The sequence below is a fragment of the Somniosus microcephalus genome, chromosome 14 (genome assembly GCF_052327205.1).
Source record: "Somniosus microcephalus isolate GS21.2 chromosome 14, FLI_Smic_1.0, whole genome shotgun sequence".
Classification (NCBI taxonomy): domain Eukaryota; kingdom Metazoa; phylum Chordata; class Chondrichthyes; order Squaliformes; family Somniosidae; genus Somniosus; species Somniosus microcephalus.
Genome location: NC_141000.1, coordinates 74206134 through 74230954, shown reverse-complemented (window position 1 = coordinate 74230954; position 24821 = coordinate 74206134). Strand labels below are relative to the sequence as shown.

At 43.6% G+C, this 24821-nt stretch overlaps 1 protein-coding gene across 4 annotated transcripts in view; it reads left to right on the top strand.

Annotated features, from left to right (window-relative positions):
- Positions 1–24821, top strand: part of kdm6a (lysine (K)-specific demethylase 6A) — a 317166-nt gene that overhangs the window by 196067 nt on the left and 96278 nt on the right. For all 4 annotated transcript variants that reach the window (XR_015080830.1, XR_015080829.1, XM_086006692.1 and 1 more), the window contains exon 10: positions 20699–20825. Coding sequence is in view for 2 of the 4 variants with exons in the window: in XM_086006692.1 (XP_085862818.1) it covers positions 20699–20825 (127 nt within the window). In the remaining 2 variants the exon portion in view is untranslated. The remainder of the gene's footprint in view (positions 1–20698; positions 20826–24821) is intronic.

The window sequence follows — 24821 nt, the reverse complement described above, 5'->3', positions numbered from 1 at the left end:
TCAAGTCCAGTTTCTTGTTTATTCATCACCAACTCTTGAATCTAGGTCCTTTTGTGAGGTGTTTGGCAAAGGGAGATATGCCCGTGTGAGCCTGATTTGCCCCCTGGGCTACTTGGTCACCGATTAATGTAAGCCAAAGCTCATCTTCCCTGCTGCAACCGCTTATCTTTTTGCCAGAAATCCACCTCACAGTTTGGTCATGTGTGTCAAATATGGGCCAGAGGAAGCACTTCCTTTGTACGTCTCGGTGTTCTGAAAAATAAAGGAGAACTGTTTGGTTACGCTTTATACGCCACAAGTTTAATTTGAAAAAAACAGAGAATACTAGGAGTGCTCAGCCGGTCACTCAGCATCTGTAAAGAAAAGAAACAAGTTATGATTCATTTGTAACAAAAGCTTATTCTACAATGGGTATAGACAAGCAAGACCAAAAAGCCTTTCACCCATGTGATCCTGAAGGGCTGTATTCATGCTGAAGTTGCCATTCAGGATCTCCAGGTACTGATGTGCATCATCAATTGGAAGAGATGCTTCTGTATCTTAAATCAATACCACAAGGTCTCCTCTTGAAACATGTGATACCAGAATGCTATATTTGGGAGCACCAACTACAATATCCCACAGATTAGCCAATTGATAAAGATGGTGAGTAGAAACCACTAGATCCCCAGGTGAGTCTGCTGACAATACTATCATCTGAAAAGGAGTGCTGCAATAATTTCAGAAACGTCCACCTCTTAAGATGTCATCCAACACATCATTCAGCATAAGAATTTAGGAACAGGAGTAGGCCATAGGGCCCTCGATCTTGCTCCTCCATTTAATCATGGCTTATTGAAAAACTGAATAAAGGATCGATAACAGTGAATAACCGTACTTCGCTGCTCTTTTGAGAGAGGTTCAGCGAGTCTTTCATCCTTGCACAACCATAACGACAACAACAATTTATATAGCGCCTTTAACATAGTAAAACATCCCAAGGCGCTTCACAGGATGTTATCAAACAAAATTTGACACCGAGCCACACAGGGAAATATTAGGGCAGAAAGAGGTAGGCTTTAAGGACCATCTTAAGGGAGGAGAGAGATGCAGAGAGGTTTAGGAGGGAATTCCAGAGCTTGGGGCCGATTAAAATTGGGGATGCGCAAGAGGCCAGAATTGGAGGAGTGCCGAGATCTTGGAGGGTTGTAGGGCTGAAGGAGGTTACAGAAAATGGGGAGGGGCGAGGCCATGGAGAGACTTGAAAACCAGGATGAGAATTTTAAAATCAAGATGATGCTGGATTGGGAGCCAGTGTAGGTCAGTGAGCACAGGGATGATGGGTGAACAGGATGTGTATTCGAATACAGGCAGCAGAGTTTTGGATGAGCTCAAGTTTATGGAGAGTGGAAGATGGAAGGCTGGCCAGGGGAGCATTGGTATAGTCAAATCTGGGGGAAACGAAGGCATGGATGAGGGTTTCAGCATTACACTGACTTTAGAACTGGAGTACACATCCTGGATAAAATTCAAGATTTAGCCAAGCATTCGTATAGCTTCCAACTTGTTTGTGAATGCTGTGAGACACTAAGTTTAAAAAATTATAAAGGCTATAAAAATTTGAGAACAAATGTGATTCCTCTGAGCCTTACAATATCCTGTGAACTTGAATAGAAACCACACCCTGTGCTATACATTCTTCATGGGAGTGGAATCTAGAGTGCTTTCTGATTAGTCGGTGAAAATCTAGGGCAACCCAAAGAACCACCTTATGAACCACTGATTCCTAGTCCATTTTCGGACTCGGTAGGATTCCCCATTTCAAGAATCAAAGCCACAACAGTGCTCTGGAACACCGATTTGTTTACGTGCCACAAATAGTATGTGTTACAAATTTGGGTTTCCATAGATAACTTCTTTGGTTCAGTGGCATCAGTTGCTCGCTCAAGCAATTTGAGCATCTTTTATGGGAGCTGGCTGATTGCTGCCCAATATCTATCTGTATGATGAGAGTAACCTGGGGGTGTAACAACCCAACCTCCTTGAAATACAAACTAAATATGCTATCTTTTTCCTTTGCTTCTCCAGTTTTTTCAAAGGCGGATCAAGCTTTTATAGATATGTGAAGAGAAAAAGATTGGTGAAGTCAAGCGTAGGTCCCTTGCAGTCAGAATCAAGGGAATTTATAATGGGAAACAAAGAAATGGCAGACCAACTAAATTCATACTTCGGTTCTGTCTTCACAAATAACCTCCCAGAGATGCCGGGGAACATAGGGTCTGATGAAAGGGTGGAACTGAAAGAAATCAGTATTTGTAGGGAAATGGTGTTAGGAAAATTGATGGGACTGAAGGCTGATAAATCCCCAGGGCCTGATAATCTACATCCCAGGGTACTTAAGGAAGTGGCCCTAGAAATAGTAGATGCATTGCTGGTCATCTTCCAGAACTCGATAGACTCTGGAACAGTACCCATGGATTGGAGGGTCACAGAAATCACAGAAACCCCACAGTGCAGATAGAGGCCATTTCGGCCCATCGAGCCTGCACCGACACATATCCTACCCGATCCCCGTAACCCCTACACCAACACATATCCCACCCTATCCCCGTAACCCCACATATTTAATCCCCCTAACACTAAGGGTCAATTTATCATAGCCAATCAACCTAACCCGCACATCTTTGGACTGTGGGAGGAAACCGGAGCACCCGGAGGAAACCCACGCAAACACTGGGAGAATGTGCAAACTCCACACAGACAGTCGCCCGAGGCCGGATTCGAACCCGGGTCCCTGGTGCTGTGAGGCAACAGTGCTAACCACTATGCCACCGTGTCTGCCCGTAGCTAATGTTACCCCACTATTCAAAAAAGGTAGTAGAGAAAAAGCGGGGAATTATAGACCGGTAAGCCTGACATCGGTAGTGGGGAAAATGCTAGAATCTATTATAAAAAATGTAATAGCAGAGCACTTGGTAAACAGTGACAGGATCGGACAAAGTCAACATGGATTTACAAAAGGTAAATCATGCTTGACTAATCTACTGGAATTTTTTGAGGATGTAACTGGTAAAATAGATAAGGGAGAACCAGTGGATGTGGTGTATTTGGACTTTCAGAAGGCTTTCGATAAGGTCCCACACAAGAGATTAGTGTGCAAAATTAAGGCACATGGGATTAGGGGCAAGGTATTGACTTGGATAGAGAACTGGTTGGCGGACAGAAAGCAAAAAGTTGGAATAAACGGGTCGTTTTCCGAGTGGCAGGCAGTGACTAGTGGGGTACTGCAAGGATCGGTCCTAGGACCCCAGCTGTTCACAATATGTATTAATGATCTGGACGAGGGAATTGGATGCAATATCTCCAAATTTGCAGACGACACAAAGCTGGGTGGGAGGGTAAGCTGTGAGGAGGATGTCGTGAAACTCCAGTACGATTTGGACAAGTTGGGTGATTGGGCAGAAACATGGCAAATGCACTATAATGTGGATAAATGTGAGGTTATCCACTTTGGTGGCAAAAACAGGAAGGCAGATTATTATTTGAATGGCAATAGATTGGGAGAAGGGGGAAGTGCAGAGAGACCTGGGTGTTCTTGTGCACCAGTCGCTGAAGGTAAACATGCAGGTGCAGCAGGCAGTTAAGAAGGCAAATGGTATGTTGGCCTTCGTAGCAAGAGGGTTCGAGTACAGGAACAAGGATGTCTTGCTACAGTTGTACAGGGCCTTGGTGAGACTGCACCTTGAGTATTGTGTGCAGTTTTGGTCGCCTTACCTGAGGAAGGACGTTCTTGCCATGGAAGGAGTGCAGCGAAGATTCGCCAGGCTGATACCTGGGATGGCAGGAATGACGTATGAGGAGAGATTGTGTCGATTGGGCTTATACTCACTGGAGTTTAGAAGATTGAGAGGGGATCTCACCGAAACCTATAAAATTCTGTCAGGCCTGGACAGACTAGATGCAGGAAGGATGTTTCTGATGGCCGGGGAGTCCAGAACCAGGGGTCATAGTCTAAGGATAAGGGGTAAGCCATTTAGGACTGAAATGAGGAATTTCTTCACCCAGAGAGTGGTGAACCTGTGGAATTCTCTGCCACAGAGGGCAGTGGAGGCCAGTTCATTAAGTATATTCAAGAAAGAGTTGGATATATTTCTTAAGGCTAAAGGGATCAAGGGATATGGGGAGAAGGCAGGGACAGGGTACTGAATTTGGATGATCAGCCATGATCTCATTGAATGGCGGTGCAGGCTCGAAGGGCCGAATGGCCTATTCCTGCTCCTATCTTCTATGTTTCTATGTAACACCAAGTGAAGCACGTCTTCATACGAATTGCTAAACTGCTTTATTTCACTGTAAAGTGAATATACAGAGCAGTAGTTATAATCATATTCACATAGTTCAATCTGTACAGCTTAGCTTTACATAATACAAAATTAAAGGACACACTACACTTTCTCGCATCAGTGCATCATTTTACATAATTAAACAAGACGTGTTCTAACTATGCTTCAACATTTCTAACCTTTCCGACTCATCGAAGGCCATCACTGCCTTCTCTTTCACAGATCAGACTGCCATCACAGCCTTCCTGTCTCGAAAGCCTTTCACTCGGACTATATCCCAGCCTCTATCTTAAATTTCATTTCACAGAATGAGATCAAAGAGCTTTCCAACATAATGAGTGTGAAGTATTTTACCCAAACAAGCTAACAAATTGCTTACTGTTTATTTTATGGTGTAAACAGCTTCAATTTAGCATACTAACTACCTTTTTTAAATTCATGAAAATGCATATTGCTTTTAAAAGCCCAATGTTAAGTCAGTTCTTTTTCCAAATCCTTGTGGAAAAATGATCAAAAAATTTTGAAACAGGACTACCGTGTTCACCAGCCTCAGAAAACCAACCCCAAGGCATATTGGTCATTCCTAGAGAAATCAACATAAATACCGTCCATAGCTGCTGTCCATTAACTGGGCAATACAGTGCAGAGTTTATTTCCTCATCAAAATGGGTTGTTAAAACCACCTTCCTGTGCCAACCTGTTGGGTCAAACATCAACTTAGTATGGTGCTGTTTCCACATCCCAGAGATACCCACACCGGCTTGTTAGACCTCTAGACTTACCAACTATTGGCAGTAATCCAGAGGAACCCTTCTGATCACAAATGACTTTAGACAACAGAGGTAACTTGGAATCATTTTGTGGCATTCCAGAGTGTGCCATTAAAGATGCAGTGGAGGAAGAGTCATAGTTATACAGCGCTGGCCATCAAGCCCTGTCTATTCTAATCCCATTTTCCAGCACTTGGTCCATAGCCTTGTATGCTATGGCGTTTCAAGTGCTCATCTAAATACTTCATGAACGTTGAGGGTTCCTGCCTCTACCACCCTTTCAGGCAGTGAGTTCCAGATTCCAACCACCCTCTGGGTGAAAAAGTTTTTCCTCAAATCCCCTCTAAACTCCTGCCCCTTACATTGAAACTATACCCCCTGGTTATTGACCCCTCTACTAAGGGGAAAAGTTCCTTTCTATCTACCCTATCTATGCCCCATATAATTTTGTACACCTCAATCAGGACCCCCCTCAGCCTTCTCTGCTGTAAGGAAAACAACCCCAGCCTGTCCAGTCTCTCTTCATAGCTTCAAGCGCTCTAGCTCAGGTAACATCCTAGTGAATCTCCTCTGCACCCTCTCCAATGCAATCACATCCTTCCTATACTGTGGCGACCAGAACTGCACACCGTATTCCAGCTGTGGCCTAACTAGCGTTTTGTACAGCTCCATCATAACCTCCCTGCTCTTGCTTCATTAGCCGAGGCATAGAATATAAGTATCCCATATGCCTTTTTAACCACCTTATCTACCTGTCCTGCTGCCTTCAGGGATCTATGTACATGCACACCAAGGTTCCTCTGTCCTTCCTAGGGTCTTACCATTCATTGTGTATTCCCTTGCCTTGTTAGTCCTCCCAAAATGCATCACCTCACACTTTTCAGGGTTAAATTCCATTTGCCACTGTTCTGCCCATCTAACCAACCCATCTATATCGTCCTGTAGCCTGAGACTTCCCTCCTCGCTATTTACCACTCCACCAATTTTCGTGTCATCTGCGAAATTACTGATCATAACTCCTACATTCATGTACACTACAAACAGCAAAGGACCCAGAACCGATACCTGTAGTACACCACTGGACACAGGCTTCCAGTTACAAAAACAACCTTCGACCATCGCCCTCTGCCTCCTAGTAAGAGTTTTTATAGTTATATAAAAAGAAAAAGGGTGGCTAAAGTAAATGTTGGTCCCTTAGAGGATGAGACCGGGAAATTAATGGTGGGAAATATGGAGATGGCAAAAACACTGAATGAATATTTTGTATCAGTCTTTACAGTAGAAGACACTAAGAATATCCCAACACTGGACAAACAGGGGGCTAAAGGGGGGGAGGAGCTAAACACAATCAAAATCACTAAGGAAGTGGTACTCGGTAAAATAATGGGACTCCAGGCGGATAAATCACCTGGACCTGATGGCTTACATCCTAGGGTCTTGAGGGAAGTGGCGGTAGGGATTGTGGATGCATTGGTAATAATTTTCCAAAACTCCCTGGACTCGGCAAAGGTCCCGGCAGACTGGAAAACTGCTAATGTAACACCCTTATTTAAAAAGGGCAGTAGACAGAAGGCTGGAAACTATAGACCGGTTAGCCTAACATCTGTGGTAGGTAAAATTTTGGAGTCCATTATTAAGGAGACAGTAACAGGACATTTGGATAATCATAATTTAATAGGACAAAGTCAGCATGGTTTTATGAAGGGGAAGTCATGTTTGACAAATTTGCTGGAGTTCTTTGAGGAAGTAACATATAGGGTGGATAAAGGGGAACCAGTGGACGTAGTGTATTTAGACTTCCAAAAGGCATTTGACAAGGTGCCATACAAAAGATTATTGCTTAAGATAAAAAATCACGGGATTGGGGGTAATATTCTGGCATGGATAGAGGATTGGCTATCTAACAGAAGGCAGAGAGTTGGGATAAATGGTTCATTCTCAGACTGGCAATCAGTAACTAGTGGTGTTCCGCAGGGGTCTGTGCTGGGTCCCCAACTCTTTACAATCTATATTAACGATTTGGAGGAGGGGACCGAGTGTAACATATCAAAGTTTGCAGACGATACTAAGATGGGAGGGAAAGTAGTGAGTGAGGAGGACATAAAAAACCTGCAAGGGGACATCGACAGGCTAAGTAAGTGGGCAGAGATTTGGCAGATGGAATACAATACTGGAAAGTGTGAGGTTATGCACTTTGGCAGGAAAAATCATAGAGCAAGTTATTAATGGCAAGAAACTGGAAAGTACTGAAGTACAAAGGGATCTGGGGGTCCTGGTGCACGAAACTCAAAAAGTTAGTATGCAGGTGCAGCAAGTGATTAAGAAGGCCAATGGAATCACAGAAATCACAGAAACCCCACAGTGCAGATAGAGGCCATTTCGGCCCATCGAGCCTGCACCGACACATATCCCACCCGATCCCCGTAACCCCTACACCAACACATATCCCACCCTATCCCCGTAACCCCATGTATTTAATCCCCCTAACACTAAGGGTCAATTTATCATAGCCAATCAACCTAACCCGCACATCTTTGGACTGTGGGAGGAAACCGGAGCACCCGGAGGAAACCCACGCAAACACGGGGAGAATGTGCAAACTCCACACAGACAGTCACCCGAGGCCGGATTCGAACCCGGGTCCCTGGCGCTGTGAGGCAACAGTGCTAACCACTATGCCACCCTTTCATTGCTAGGGGGATAGAATATAAAAATAGGGAGGTATTGCTTCAGTTGTACAAGGTATTGGTGAGATCGCACCTGGAATACTGCGTACAGTTTTGGTGTCCATACTTAAGAAAGGACATACTTGCTCTCGAGTCAGTACAAAGAAGATTCACTCGGTTAATCCCGGGGATGAGGGGATGGACATATGAGGAGAGGTTGAGCAGATTGGGACTCTACTCATTGGAGTTCAGAAGAATGAGAGGCGATCTTATTGAAACATATAAGATTGTGAAGGGGTTGGATCGGGTGGATGCGGGGAGGATGTTCCCGATGATGGGTGAAACTAGAACTAGGGGGCATAGTCTTAGAATAAGGGGCTGCTCTTTCAAAACTGAGATGAGGAGGAACTACTTCACTCAGAGGGTGGTAGGTCCATGGAATATGCTGCCCCAAAAAGCTGTAGAAGCTACATCATTACATAAATTTAAAACAGAAATAGACAGTTTCCTAGAAGTAAAGGGAATTAAGGGTTACGGGGAGCGGGCAGGAATTTGGACATGAGTCTAGGTTCGGATCGGTCATGGCCCTGTGGGTAGCGGAGCGGGCCCAGGGGCCGTGTAGCCTGATCCTGCTCCTATTTCGTGTGTCTAATTCTGTTAGATTCAGGAGATGGTTCTGTGATAGTGGATTGGCGGTTAGGATCAGATCAGCCATGATCTTATTGAATGGCGGAGCAGGCTCGAGGGTCCGATTGGCCTACTCCTGCTCCTATTTCTTATGTTCTTATGTTCTACCACTAAGCCAATTTTGGATCCCATGGGCTCTTACCTTCTTGACCAGTCCCCTATGCGAGACTTTGTCAAAAGCCTTACTGAAGTCCATGTAGACTACATCAACTGCTCTACCCTCATCCACACACCTAGTCACCCCCCTCAAAATTCAATCAAATTGGTTAGACATGATCTCCCCCTGACAAAGCTATGCTGACCATCTTTGATTAATCATTGCCTCTCCAAGTGGAGACTAATTCTGTCCCTCAGAATTTTTTCCAATAATTTTCCTACCACTGATGTTAGGCTCACTGGCCTGTAATTCCCTAGTTTATCCTTACTACCTTTCTTGAATAATTGTACTACGTTAGCTGTTCTCCAGTCCTCTGGCACCTCCCCTGTGGCCAGAGAAGTTCTGAAAATTTGTGCCAGAGCCCCTGCAATCTCCTCCCTTGCCTCACACAGCAGCCTGGGATACATCTCATTAGAAACATAGAAGATAGGAGCAGGAGTTGGCCATTCGGCCCCTCGAACCTGCTCCGCCATTCAATGCGATCATGGCTGATCATCCAAATTCAGTACCCGGTCCCTGCTTTCTCCCCATACCCCTTGATCCCTTTAGCCTTAAGAAATATATCCAACTCCTTCTTGAATATATTTAATGTATTGGCCTCCACTGTCTTCTGTGGTAGAGAATTCCACAGGTTCACCACTCTCTGGGTGAAGAAATTCCTCCTAATTTCTGTCCTAAGTGGCCTACCCCTTATCCTTAGACTGTGACCCCTGGTTCTGGACTCCCCGACCATCGAGAACATCCTGCATCTAGTCTGTCCAGTCTTGTCAGAATTTTATAAGTTTCAATGAGATCCCCTCTCATTCTTCTAAACTCCAGCGAGTACAAGCCCAATCGACCCAATCTCTCCTCGTACGTCATTCCTGCCATCCCAGGTATCAGCCTGGTGAATCTTCGCTGAACTCCGTCCACGGCAAGAACATCCTTCCTCGGATAAGGCGACCAAAACTGCACACAATACTCAAGGTGTGGCCTCATCAAGGCCCTGTATAACTGCAGCAAGACATCCTTGTTCCTGTACTCAAACCCTCTTGCTACGAAGGCCAACATACCATTTGCCTTCTTAACCGCCTGCTGCACCTGCATGCTTACCTTCAGCGACTGGTGCACAAGGACACCCAGGTCTTGTTGCACTTCCCCTTCTCCCAATCTATTGCCATTCAGATAATAATCTGCCTTCCTGTTTTTGCCACCGAAGTGGATAACCTCACATTTATCCACGTTATATTGCATCTGCCATGCTTTTGCCCAATCACCCAACCTGTCCAAATCATCCTGGAGTTTCTCGGCATCCTCCTCACAGCACACACGCCCACCCAGCTTTGTGTCGTCTGCAAATTTGGAGATATTACATCTAGTTCCCTTGTCTAGATCATTAATATATATTGTGAATAGCTGGGGTCCAAGGACGGATCCCTGCGGTACACCACTAGTCACTGCCTGCCACTCGGAAAAAGACCCGTTTATTCCAACTCTTTGCTTTCTGTCTGCCAACCAGTTCTCTCTCCAAGTCAATACCTTGCCCCCAATCCCATGTGCCTTAACTTTACACGCTAATCTCTTATGCGGGACCTTATCGAAAGCCTTCTGAAAGTCCAAATACACCACATCCACTGGTTCTCCCATATCTATTTTGCCAGTTACACCCTCAAAAAATTCCAGTAGATTAGTCAAGCACGATTTACTTTTTCTAAATCCATGTTGACTTTGTCCGATCCTGTCACTGTTTTCCAAGTGCTCTGCTATTACATCTTTTATAATAGACTCTAGCATTTTCCCCACTACCGATGTCAGGCTTACCGGCCTATAATTCACCGTTTTCTCTCTACCACCTTTTTTGAATAGTGGAGTAATATTAGCTACCCTCCAATCCATAGGTACTTTTCCAGATTCCATCGAATATTGGAAGATGATCAGCAATGCATCTACTATTTCTAGGGCCACTTCCTTAACTACCCTAGGATGTAGATTATCAGGCCCTGGGGATTTATAGGCCTTCAATCCCATCAATTTCCCTAACACCATTTCCCTACAAATACTGATTTCTTTCAGTTCCTCCCTTTCATCAGACCCTATGTTCCCGACATCTCTTGGAGGTTATTTGTGTCCTCCTTTGTGAAGACAGAACCAAAATATGTATTTAATTGGTCTGGCATTTCTTTGTACCCCATTATAAATTCCCCTGACTCTGACTGCAAGGGACCTACGCTTGACTTCAACAATCTCTTTCTCTTCACATATCTATAAAAGCTTTTACAGTCAGTTTTTATGTTCCCTGCAAGCTTACTCTCATTCGATTTGCCCTTTCTTAATTAATCCCTTTGTCCTCCTTTGTTGAATCCTAAACTGCTCCCAATCCTCAGGTTTACTGCTTTTTCTGGCCAATTTATATGTCCTCTCCTTGGATCTTATGCTATCCCTAATTTCCCTTTAGTCACGGTTGAATCACCTTTTTTGTTTTATTTTTATGCCAAACTGGGATGGACAAATTCTGTAGTTCATCCATGCGGTCTTTGAATGTTTGCCATTGTCTATCCACCGTCAACACTTTGAGTGACATTCCCCAATCAATCCTACCCAACTCGCGCCTCAGACCATCGTAGTTTCCTTTATTTAAATTTAGGACCCTAGTCTCTGAGTCGACTACTTCATTCTCCATCTTAATGAAGAATTCGATCATATTATGATCGCTCCGATCCAAGAGGCCTCGTACAACAAGATTGCTAATTAATCCTTTCTCGTTACATAATACCCAGTCTAAGATGGCCTGACCTCTGGTTGGTTCCTTGACATTGGTCCATGATACCATCCCGTAAACACTCCGGGAATTCCTCCTCCACAGTATTGTTACTAATTTGGTTAGCCCAATCTATATGTAGATTAAAGTCACCCATGATGACTGCTGTGCCCTTATTGCACGCTTCTCTAATTTCCCTTTTAATGCCATCCCCAACCTCCGCATTACTGTTTGGAGGTCTGTATACCACTCTCACTAACGTTTTCTGCCCCTTGGTATTTCTCAGTTCCACCCATACAGATTCCACTTCATCAGAGCTAATATCCTTTCTTACAATTGTGTTAATCCCTTCTTTAACCAGCAATGCTACCCCACCTCCCTTTCCTTTTTGCCTATCTTTCCTGAACATTGAATACCCCCTAGATGTTGAGTTCCCAGCCTTGGCCACCCTGGAGCCATGTTTCTATAATCCCAATCAAATCATATTAGTTTACCTCTATTTGCGCAGCTAATTCATCCACCTTATTACGAATGCTCCTCGCATTAAGACACAAAGCCTTCAGGCTTGTTTTTTTAACGCTCTTAGACCTATTAGAATTATTTACTGTGGCCATGTTTGATTTAAACCGTTGATTTCTCTGACTGCCACTTTTGTTTTTCTCCTTCCTATCTTTTGCTTTTATCCTTGTTTCCCTTTCCTCTATCCCCCTGCTCAGGTTCCCAACCCCCTGCCATTTTAGTTTAAACCCTCCCCCAGAGCACTAGCAAACACTCCCCCTAGGACATCGGTCCCGGCCCTGCCCAGGTGCAAACTGTCCGGTTTGAACTGGTCCCACCTACCCCAGAATCGGTTCCAATGTCCCAGGAATTTGAATCCCTCCCCCCTTGCACCATTCCTCTAGCCACGTATTTATCTGAAATATCCTTCTATTTCTACTCTGACTAGCACGTGGCACAGGTAGCAATCCTGAGATTACTACCTTTTGAGGTCCTATTTTTTAATATGCCTCCGAACTCCCTATATTCAGCTTTTAGGACCTCATCCCGCTTTTTACCTATATCGTTGGTACCTATATGCACCACGAGAACTGGCTGTTCACCCCTTCCAAGATGTTCTGCAGCCGCTCTGAGACATCCTTGACCCTTGCACCAGGGAGGCAACACACCATCCTGGACTCTCGTTTGCAGCCGCAGAAACGCCTATCTATTCCACTTACAATAGAATCCCCTATTACTATAGCTCTACCCCTTTCTTTCCTCCCATCCTGTGCAGCAGAGCCACCCCTGGTGCCAGGAAGTTGGCTGCTGCTGCCTTCCTCTGATAAGCCATCCCCCCCAACAGTACTCAAAGTGGTGTATTTGTTTGAGAGATGTCCACAGGGGACCCCTGCACTACCTGCCTGTGCCTAGTACTCTGTCTGTTGGTCACCCATTCCCTTTCTGCCTGTCCAACCTTTGCCTGCGGTGTGACCAACTGATCAAACGTGATATCCACGACGTCCTCAGCCTCGCGAATGGTCCAGTATGTATCCAATCGTAGCTCCAGCACCGCAATGCGGTCTGTTAGTAGCTGCAGCTGGATACACTTCCTGCACACGTAGTTGTCCGGGACACAGGAAGTGTCCCTGAGTTCCCACATAGTGCAGGAGGAGCATACCACGGCACCGGGCTGTCCTGCCATGACTTACCCTTTATTTAATTGCAATTAACTTAAATCAGATCAATCCCACCAAAGTTATTATAAATAGTATATTTAAGGGCCCTGGTTTATAAACAGTGCCCGCTACACCACAGAGACTTTAGAAACAATAAACCACAGAGCTAAAGTTTAAAAAGAGAGAAATACTCACCAACCAATCACTTACCTGCTTTCTGGTGACATCACACTTCGATTACTTTTTACTTCTCTCCCTCTCTGAGATTGGAGATTAATAAGACTACCTGGTCTCTGGGGGGCCTTTTTATATCGCCGCCGAGATTCCTCCCACTGACGTTCATCAGGGCCTGGGGATTTATCGACTTTTACGCCCGCTAAAACTGCTAGTACCTCCTCCCTCTCAATACTAATTTGTTCAAGTATATCACAATCCCCCTGCCTGATTTCTATGCCTACATCGTACTTCTCCATAGTGAACGCAGATGAAAAATATTCATTTAAAACCTCACCTAGATCTTCCGGCTCTACACACAGATTTTCACTTTGGTCCCTAATGGGCCCTACTCTTTCCCTGGTTATTCTCTTGTCCTTAATATACTTATAAAACACCTTGGGATGTTCCTTTATTTTGCCCACCGTTGTTAATTCATGCCCCCTCTTCACTCTCCTAATTTCTTTTTTAAGTACCCCCCCTGCACTTTCTATACTCCACTAGGGCTTCCACTGTTTTTAGTCCTTTGTATCTGCCAAAAGCCTCCCTTTTTTTCCTAATCCATTCTCGTATATCCCTTGACATCCAGGGTTCCCTGGGCTTGTTGGTCACTCCCTTGACCTTTACGGGAACATGTTGCCGTTGTACTCTCTCTATTTCCTTTCTGAAAGACTCCCACTGCTCTGATGTGGATTTTCCTACAAGTAGCTGATCCCAGTCCACTTTGGCCAGATCCTGCCTTATATTAAAATCGGCCTTCCCCCAATTTAGAACCTTTATTTCCGGTCCATCTTTGTCCTTTTCCATGACTACCTTAAATCTCACAGAATTATGGTCACTGTCGCCAAAATGCTGTCCTACTAACACTTCTACCACTTGCCCAGCTACATTCCCTAGAATTAGGTCCAGTACCGCCCCCTCTCTTGTAGGACTTTCTACATGCTGGCTCAGAAAGCTCTCCTGGATGCACTTTTAAGAATTCTGCACCCTCTAAGCCTTTCACACTCTGACTATCCCAGTTAATATTGGGAAGTTGAAATTCCCTACTATTATTACCCTAATTATTTCTACACTTCTGAGATTTGCCTACATGTCTGTTCCTCTATCTCCCCCTGACTGTTTGGGGGCCTATAGTACACTCCTAGCAAAGTGCTTGCCCCCTTTTTGTTTTTAAGTTCTACCCGTATGGCCTCAACAAATATTTTGTATCAGCCTTTACAGTAGAGCACACTAAAAATATCGCAACAGGGGGCAGGGGGAGGAGCTAAACACGATTAAAATCACTAAGGAGATGGTACTCAGTAAAATAATGGGACTTAAGGCAGATAAATCCCCCGGACCTGATGGCCTACATCCTAGGGTCTTGAGAGAAGTGGCGGTAGGGATTGTGGATGCATTGGTGATTATTTTCCAGAACTCCCTGGACTCAGGAAAGGTCCCGGCAGATTGGAAAACTGCTAATGTAACACCCTTATTTAAGAAGGGAAGTAGACAAAAAGCTGGAAATTCTAGACCAGTTAGCCTAACGTCTGTGGCTGGCAAAATGTTGGAGTCCATTACAGGAAACTGTGCGCTATCCGGAGGTGAGCTATCCGGCAATCTGGAGCCACCGGCAAAAATCAGCAGCCGTTTTTTATTCTTTTTGTTTGTTTTTTTTTGCTTTGTTTGAACAGTCAAGCTGGACAAGGTCTGTAGCTATAGCAACCGCTTCAGCTACAGAGCTTTAGGGCCACACCCGAGTGTTTAGAAGCTGTTGCTAAGCAACAGTGTTTGTTGTCAAATACGGAGATAAGAATCTCCGTATCTCTCAACATCACGGGATTGGGGGTAATATACTGGCATGGGTGGAAGATTGGCTATCTAACAGAAAACAAAGAGTTGGGATAAATGGTTCATTTTCGGGCTGGCAATCAGTAACTAGTGGTGTTCCGCAGGGGTCAGTGCTGGGACCCCAACTCTTTACAATCTATATTAACGATTTGGAGGAAGGGACCGAGTGCAGCATATCCAAGTTTGCCGACGATACAAAGATGGGAGGGAAAGCAATGAGTGAGGAGGACATAAAAAACCTGCAAAAGGACATAGACAGGCTAAGTGAGTGGGCAGAGATTTGGCAGATGCAATATAATGTTGGAAAGTGTGAGGTTATGCACTTTGGCAGAAAAAATCAAAGAGCAAGTTATTATCTAAATGGAGAGAAACTGCAAAGTGCTACAGTACAAAGGGATCTGGGGGTCCTGGTGCATGAAACACAAAAAGTTAGTATGCAGGTGACCAGGAAGGCCAATGGAATCTTGGCTTTTATTGCAAGGGGGATGGAGTATAAAAACAGGGAAGTCTTGCTGCAGTTATACAGGGTATTGGTGAGGCCACACCTGGAATACTGCGTGCAGTTTTGGTTTCCATATTTAAGAAAAGATATACTTGCTCTCGAGGCGGTTCAGAGAAGGTTCACTCGGTTGATTCCGGAGATGAGGGGGTTGACTTATGAGGAAAGGTTGAGTAGGTTGGGACTCTACTCATTGGCGTTCAGAAGAATGAGAGGCGATCTTATTGAAACATATAAGATTGTGAGGGGGCTTGATCGGGTGGATGCGGGGAGGATGTTTCCACTGATGGGTGAGACTAGAACTAGGGGGCATAATGTAAGAATAAGGGGCTGCCCTTTCAAAACTGAGATGAGGAGAAACTTCTTCACTCAAGAGGGTAGTAAATCTATGGAATTTGCTACCCCAGAGAGCTGCGGAAGCTGCAACATTAAATAAATTTAAAATGGAGATAGACAGTTTCCTAGCAGACAAGGGAATTAGGGGTTACGGGGAGAGGGCAGGGAAGTGGACGCGAGTCTAGATTCGGATCAGCCATGATCCTATTCGATGGCGGAGCAGGCCCGAGGGGCCGTATGGCCTACTCCTGCTCCTAGTTCTTATGTTATGTTCTTATTAGAGGAACCTGCTAAGATATCATCCCTCCTTACAGCTGTAATTGACTCCTTGATTAATATTGCGACACCCCCTCTTTTACACCCCCCTCTGTCTCGCCTGAAGATTCTATACCCCGGAATATTGAGCTGCCAGTCCTGCCCCTCCCTCAACCATGTCTCTGTGATAGCAACAAAATCATAGGAGGACATGGATTGGAGGCCGGAGTCTTGAGCAGTGCAGGATGGTACTGGCAATTAAGGCTAGAGAAAATTAGTTTTTGGAAGGAATGAGAATGTGGTGGGGATTGGAAATGAGGGTAAGGATTTGCTCTTTAAATGTTTATAAAAGACTTGTGTTCCTTTTATATGTTACCCACTAATCTTAATTTTTCTCAGTTTCAAAACGCAACTTAAAATAACAAACAAAAAGGCCTTATTTAACTGTTAAATGACTTGCTTAAGCTATTTGTTTCACATAATTTCAGGAACACTTCCAGGTGAATGTTTGTTTATATGCAAATACAGTATCCCCTTCCGTACATGTAATTGAATTGATTCTCTCCCTAAATATTCCCAGACAAACCTGGAATATTTCTTCGTTTGAAATGTATATAAGTTTTTTGTTATTCATTCATGGGATGTGGGCGTCGCTGGCAAGGCCAGCATTTATTGCCCATCCCTAGTTGCCCTTGAGAAGGTGGTGGTGAGCCGCTGCCTTGAAGTGCTGCAGTCCATGAAGTGAAGCTATTCCCACAGTGCTGTTAGGGAGGGAGTTCCAGGATTTTGACCCAGCGACGATGACAGTACGGCAATATGTTTCCAAGTCAGGATGGTGTGCGATTTGGATGGGAACTTGGAGGTGGTGGTGTTCCCATGAGTCTGCTGCCCTTGTCCTTCTAGGTGGTAGAGGTTGTGGGTTTGGGAGGTGCTGTTGAAGAAGCCTTGGCGAGTTGCTGCAGTGCATCTTGTAGATGATACACACTGCAGCCACGGTGTGCCGGTGGTGCAGGGAATGAATGCTTAAGGTGGTGGATGGAGTGCCAATCAAGCGGGCTGCTTTGTCCTTAATTGTGTCCAGTTTCTTGAGTGTTGTTGGAGCAGCACTCATCCAGGCAAGTGGAGAGTATTCCATCACACTCCTGACTTGTGCCTTGTAGATGGAAAGGCTTTGGGGAGTCAGGAGGTGAGACATTCGCCGCAGAATACCCAACTTCTGACCTGCTCTTGTAGCCACAGTATTTATGTGGCTGGTCCAGTTAAGTTTCTGGTCAACGGTAACCCCCAGGATGTTGATGCTGGGGGGGATTTGGTGATGGTAATCCCATTGAAGGCAGTAGAGGCCAATACATTAAATATATTCAAGAAGGAGTTGGATATATTTCTTAAGGCTAAAGGGATCAAGGGGTATGGGGAGAAAGCAGGGACTGGGTACTGAACTTGGATGATCAGCCATGATCGCATTGAATGGCGGAGCAGGCTCGAAGGGCCGAATGGCCTACTCCTGCTCCTATCTTCTATGTTTCTATGTCATGGGGAGGTGGCTAGACTCCTGTTGGAGATGGTCATTGCCTGACAGTTGTGTGGCGCGAATGTTACTTGCCACTTATCAGCCCAAGCCTGAATGTTGTCCAGGTCTTGTGCACACGGGCATGGACTGCTTCATTATCTGAGGAGTTGCGAATGGAACTGAACACTGCAATCATCAGCGAACATCCCCACTTTTGACCTTCTGATGGAGGGGAGGTCATTGATGAAGCAGCTGAAGATGGTTGGGCCCAGGACACTTCCCGACACTTCCCTGAGGAACTCCTGCAGCGATGTCCTGGGGCTGAGATGATTGACCTTCAATCACCACAACCATCTTCCTTTGTGCTAGGTATGACTCCAGCCAGTGAAGAGTTTTCCCCTGATTCCCATTGACTTAAATTTTACTAGGGCTCCTTGATGCCACATTCGGTCAAATGTTGCCTTGATGTCAAGGGCTGTCGCTCTCACCTCACCTCTGGAATTCAGTTGTTTTTTTCCATGTTTGGACCAAGGCTGTAATGAGTCCTGGAGCCGAGATGGGTGGGCCTAGGAACTCTTGCAGCAATGTAATTTAATAGATTTTTGTTGGATTGAATTTTGATTTCCTGCTGGACAGCAGAATTCTAATGGCTATAGCAACACATTTATATAGCACCTTTATTGTAGAAACACATCCTAGTGCACTTCATGGAAGTGTAATCAGACAAAGGAGATATTAGTAAGGGGACTGAAATGTTGCTCAAGAGGTGGGTTATAAGCAGACTCTTAAAGGAGAGAGAAGTGGAGAGGTTTAGGGGGGTATTCCCGAGCATAGGGCCTAGATGGCTGAAGACATGATCACCAAGGATGGGGGGGGGGGGGGGGGGCGCACAAGTGCGAGAGTCAGACGAATGCAAAGTTCTCGAAGGGTTGTAGGGCTGGAGGAGGTTACAGAGATAGGGAGGGCGAGGCCATGAAGGGATTTAAACACAAGGATGAGAATTTCAATATCGAGGCTTTGGGGGATCGGATGTCAATATAAGACAACAAAAAGCTGTGAGGGAAGGAACTTTGAGCTGAGAAGTATTGTGCTATTGTCATGGGATAACGGTGCTAGTGATACTGTTCTGATTTTTGTGAAATGGTATTTTTCTTTAACTCGCCTGTATTCTGCTCAGTAATATTTCTTGCAAAGGAAATGCTGCTCTCTTGGCATATTCTAATACTGTAATGGAGTTTGCATTCTAATGTTGAATTTAAAATGGTGTTTGATTGTTAAGATTTTTATTAAGCTGTTAAAATTAAAATGTTGCTTGATGGCAAACGTGAATCACGTGTTTTTTTTTCATGCGCAAAATTTACACTTTCTTTTTGTAAAGTCATCAAATCCCTTTTCCCTATCTTAATCAGGCAGGCACACCCTGCAATGGAGAGGGTGGGTGGATGACTTGCTTCCAAGCCTCTGGCAATGTTTTAAACTAGTTGCTAGTAAACATGAGGTGAGGGGTTACTCCTTTTTTTAATTAAAAAAAAAAAATTGGGCCTTGACTTTGCATCTTCACACACTCGTTTTCTGGCTTGGCAGTGTGTGGAATCCAACTTCTGGCCCCCATTGCTTTGCAGCACATTAAGCGATTGTGTAGTATTTTAAGAGAATTAATTTTTGCATTTGTGAGACATTTTCATTAAATTTAAATTGAAATGGTTCAATGTAAAGATGGCCCTGTAGCTGAAATGAACAAGTGCCTGACTCTAAACCAAGGAGTTGTAAGTTTGAATCCAAGGGATCTCGGTCATTTGGACTCATTTGCTTCACTTGGATAGATGTACTTCATGGGTTATTCCATTAGTTTTTGATTGAGTAGCTACTGAAGGCATGCAGAAGCAGGATGGTTTCATCCTGTTAGGAAAAAAAAATCTTCTTGTTTGTGACACTGGAATTGCATACAATCCAGGCTGCTTCAATAGGAATAGGTTATGTTTTTGAATAGTGTGCAAGGGAAGGAGATAAAATAATACTTTGGTGTGAAACTGTATCCTGAGACCTATAGCTACAGTTCTTAAAGCCATATTGTACATCTTCAATTGTTTTAGCTTCTGTATAATTTGAGGAGCAGCAGCATTTTCCAGATATAAATTTAGTTGATTTCGAAAGTTGTTGATTTCGAAAGTTCCTGATTTTGACCATCCATTTAGGAACATGTGCAAGTAGACTATACTTCAATATTAAAAAATGCAGTGGGAGTTCAGCATTCCCAACACCCTATTACTGAATGTAACCCTGAAGTGTTGATGTATATAGCAATTATTGTGCATTACAATAAAGGCTGAGTTTGAAAAAAAGTAAAATCCTCGTGACAGTTACATTCTATTGCACAGTCCCCATTACATTCAAGTGTTCATAGGACTTGGCCTTTACTGTATTTTCATTAACTTACAAAGTTTATTATAATAAACTTTCTTTGTGGTTTTTCTCTTTCACTAGAGCAGCAACATACACATTTGTAAATTGTCTAATTCAAATCAAGTTTGTCATTTTGATGTTGCTTCTCATAATCATCATAATCATAATCAACTTTATTGTCATTGTTAGTGCACAAGTGCAGTACAACGAAATGTAGGCTTGCGGCTCCCGAGAGTGTACATTTAGATTAAGACAATTAAACATTCAACATACATTTGGCTTGTAATACATTAACATAAACATAACCATAATAAAGTGCATTGGCAGATGTGCAGGCTTTAGAGTTTATTTGTGGAGTTCAGTAGGATGACAGCCCTGGGAAAGAAGCTGTTCCTAAATCTGGTCGTACGGGTGCGAATGCATCTATAGCGTCTGTTCTTTTAAAATGTTCTCTCCTTTGTGAGATAAATTTGCATATAAAACAATTTGAACAATTGTATAATATTCATGTGGCAATGATTTAAAACATTGAGAAACATTTTTTTCTACACAAAAAATGTCTTGCATTAAAAGCAGTATGAATACTGTCAAACATACGGTGCAAAACTTGTAACAAAAGTAGGGAAATAGTTAATTAACTAGTGTTCCTGTTTTGCAGGCTGGATGCATCACACAGTGGAGCCACTAGGAGACAAAACAACTAAGGAAAACTTTGCTATTCAGTGTCTCCAGAAATCTCTCGAGGCCGACCCTAACTCTGGCCAATCCTGGTACTTTCTTGGCAGGTAAGAATGAAATTAGTTGTTACAATTTTTGAATCTATTATTTAAAAAAAAAAAAAAAAATATTGCATCCTTAATCTAATTATTTATCTAAGAGCTAAAACAAAATCCACAAATACTGAAAATCTGAAACCCAGTTCTGATGAAGTCTTATACCTGAAACATTAACCTATCTTTCTCTTTCAGATGCTCATTGACCTGCTGTGCATTTCCAATATTTTGTGTTTTTATTAGTAGTTATTCCTTATTGTTGCTTGCACTTACATATTGCATTCAGCTGAGATGGTAGCAGATGTCGAGAAATCCAGCTCTTGCTCTTGAATTTGGTATAATCCAAAGTGTTGGCAAAGCTGTCAGTGCTGTACAAGATCATTACTGGAATAAAATAACAATGTCATTTATACCAGGATTATAAATGGCTGTGGCTCACCATTCTACATTGACCCTATTCTCGGTGCGCAATACCACCAACCTGGCGTACTACTTTTCTTGCCTATAAAACTCTCTCTTGAACAGTATTGTTACCCAAAAATGTGTCCATTTTGTCCAGCATCTGCAGCAGTAGCTGCTGACAGTCAGAGCTACTGGAATTGTTTTACCCATGTTTGTTCAATTTGCCTGAGACAACCTGGTTGCACAAAATTTGTTGACCTTAATCTCAACTAGCCTGATTTAGCCATAGCCTTACAGCAATAAGTGACGATGGTTAAACTGGATGAAGTGCCTCAGAGATTAACAATCTCCGCTCAGACCTACTTGATCTTAAAACGAGAATAGAGGCAGAACAGATCATTTCCAGTAAGGGTCAGGTAGAATTGATGCCAAAATGAATTTGAAGAGATTCTAAAGATAATAATAGTACTCATGTGAGCAATTGGAAGATGGTAGGTTTAGCCAAAGATCAGGAAGACTGTTACATTACGCTTCAGCAATTTAAAGCTTACTTGAAAGCAGTGAGGAGGGCTTTTGTATGAAAACTGATGGTTCAGAATCCTGATATGCAATTAAAAGGAAGCCATTTGTTTGATTTTAAAGAGTGTCACATTAAAATGTTGGCTATACTAGTCTGGAAAAAAAGCACATTAACACTGAAACCTGTCTAAATTATTTCCCTTCACTGACTTAAACCAAAATACATCGCCATAATCTAATGCCCAAAGTATTCCTGGAGCCATGAACAAGGATTGCAACTAGCAAAATATAAGGAGGCTCCTTCTGACCCGTACCGGCACATTCCAGGAGATGAGGTGACTACTCCCTGCAATGTCACCGTGGGGCAGCTGCAGGGTTTGCCGCACTGCCAGTCATTACCAGCTGTTGATTTAAAGACCGGCGCGAATGGAGACGTTACAGCCCCGGATTTGGAAATGGGCAATCCAAGGGCAAGCACTACAGTATTTCCCTAAAAGCCCTTTGTAAGGAGAAGCATAACCTTTATTTACTGCTCCAGTGTTTATAGTGCCACAGAGCACCTAACTCAGCGACAGATTTGTTGCACCACCGGAACTTTACCAGTTCGATCACTGCACAGCACCAGAGAACCTGTCGTAACCCAGTACTGCCTCTCGGCAGGGCTGATTGGGCAACTCATCCAGCTATCACTTGTTAACTAGTACAACAGCACCATGACTTCTTGGTGATTAATTCTACCATCAGTAAAGGAATGTTCCATGACGACAAAGCTACTGTCAGTAGAGGCTCAAGAAGTAGCAGGTTATTACCATGAGTCCACCATAGATGCATAGCTGTTGACGGATCGTGGCTTGGATTTGGGGTGGGGGAAGGGGCTGATCAGCTGTTAATTTGAAATGCAAGAAATCTCAGGCTGGATAAACTGTTCCACAGACCTTCTGTTTGGCATCCCTGGCTTTGGCTTAGCTCAAGCCCTTGCCCAAAAGAATGTGTTTCAAAATTGCTGCGTGTGCAAAGATGGGTCATGATTTGGTGAATAACTGAACACTTCCCCCACTTTGGGTTATGGGTGTTGCAGGCACTCATCTCAAAACAAGGGCTGATTGTCCAGGCTGTAAGTTCTTGTTGGGATACCATTCGTCTAAAATCTGGGACAGCTATACTTGATAAATTAAGCACACTCAGTGAGAAGTTTGCTCATTCTGTATGTGTAAGGTTGATGTGCTTTTGTTTCATTAAAGTCATTAATCTAGTTGTGATGTTTGGTTATGTTGCACGCTTTGTACAGATAATTGTAACTTGTGCGGTGTATATTGAAGTAACTACGTGAAGCAAGTTATGGCAGGACAGTCATCATCTGAAGAGAATTGATAAGTTAACGTTTTGTGTGTGGATCCTTCTTCAGAACCGAGACAGAATAGGTGAACAGGTGTATTAATACAATCAGAACAAAGGGAGGGGGAGTGATCTATATGTATGTAAATTCGTGATGTAGCATATCATCTTAATCATGTAATGGCCGGAAACATTAAGTCATTAAAGAGACAAAGGGTGTGTTAATAGTTAAAGTGAAAAACCTGGCGTAATGAGCCAAACTAAGAGTAATGGAAAATTTTGAGGTTAAGTGTGAAATTAAAGCAGGTTTTAAAATGCGGATAGAGCTAAAGTCTCAAGTTACTAAAGTCAGTGTTCAGACTACAGGGTCACAGGGTGCCCAAGAGAAAGATGAGATGTTGGGGGTGAAATTGATCTTCGGTGGTAGCACAAAATAAGCGATAACGAGTAGAGGTGGAGGTGCAAACCTGAATGCATTTAAGAAATAATTTTATACTGCAATAGGGGCACTGTAGGGTGCGTTTGGAAAGATGGACCAAATGGCCTCCTCATCCTTAATTATCTTGTGAAGTGAAACACCTCTCTTAGTTACAATTATCTTTCACACTTATTAAGGCAACTTCATGTACATTAAAAAAAAAGCACAAATCAAGTTGCAAAGTCTTCTGTGGCCCAGTCTTTTGGCCAGTTTCAAAGTAAGTGTTGCATAGTTATCCAGAAACTTGATTATCCTACACAGTTTATCTGCACCCAGTACCGCACTAGGGTGATGTCCTGTATTTTTAAGGTATACCCTTTCCCTTTGGTTCTCCATGTGCCACACATAATCTGCAGCTAAACTGACTTCCATCCCTCAGGATTACATCAATACCTTTGCAGTGAGCTCTAAGGTATGCAAAAGCAGCCAGATTTGATTCTCTGTTCACTTTCCCCATCCACTATTGAGTGGCATTGAGATGATGTGGCTGAAGATGGCAACTCGGTTCGTTGGGTTATTGCAGGGCTAAAATGGTTAAATTTTAATATTGGGGAACAATTGATGAGACCATTGCGAACTTATTAAGCTTTGCCTTGTAGTGGACTACAGCTATACCTCAGTGAATGACCAGCTCCAGGAGATTTAAAACTACTTCTTGGCAGTGATTTCACACCTCGTGACTTCAGTCCCGAATAGGGTTGCCAACTCTGGTATTCATGGAGGCTTCATTACATGATCTCCTGCCTCCAACCACCATTGGTCGCCCAATATATCATTCTCAAGGTGCACCCACTTCCCACACCAATTGGAAAGCAAACAGACTCTTCATTACCTGATTGGATAATTCTTGACTGTCAGTCAAACAAGTCTTTTTCCCATTTCCAGTATTTTAATAACTAATAAGTGAAAGTGTTCAAGGAAAATGAAAGAAACATCGGGCTGTATTTTCCGATCGGAGGCTTCCCACGTGCGGAGGGCTCCGATCTAGAAAAGATCTACGCACTTATCTGAGGGCTCCCGAGGTGCGCATAGTTCCGATGCTGGGCCTTTCCACCTCCAAGTGCGCAGGGTCCACGTATCCCAGAGGCGCATGCGGTTTGCAAGCGTCCCTGGGATCACGTGGGCCACGGGGAGCCAATCGAAGAAGGGAATCTCCCTTCATACACTTGATAGACCTGTCAAATATATGAATAGAGATCACTCCAAAAACACTTTCAAACATTAAATAAATTGTAAAAAACATCACATTTTAAAAATGAGTTGAAATTACAATA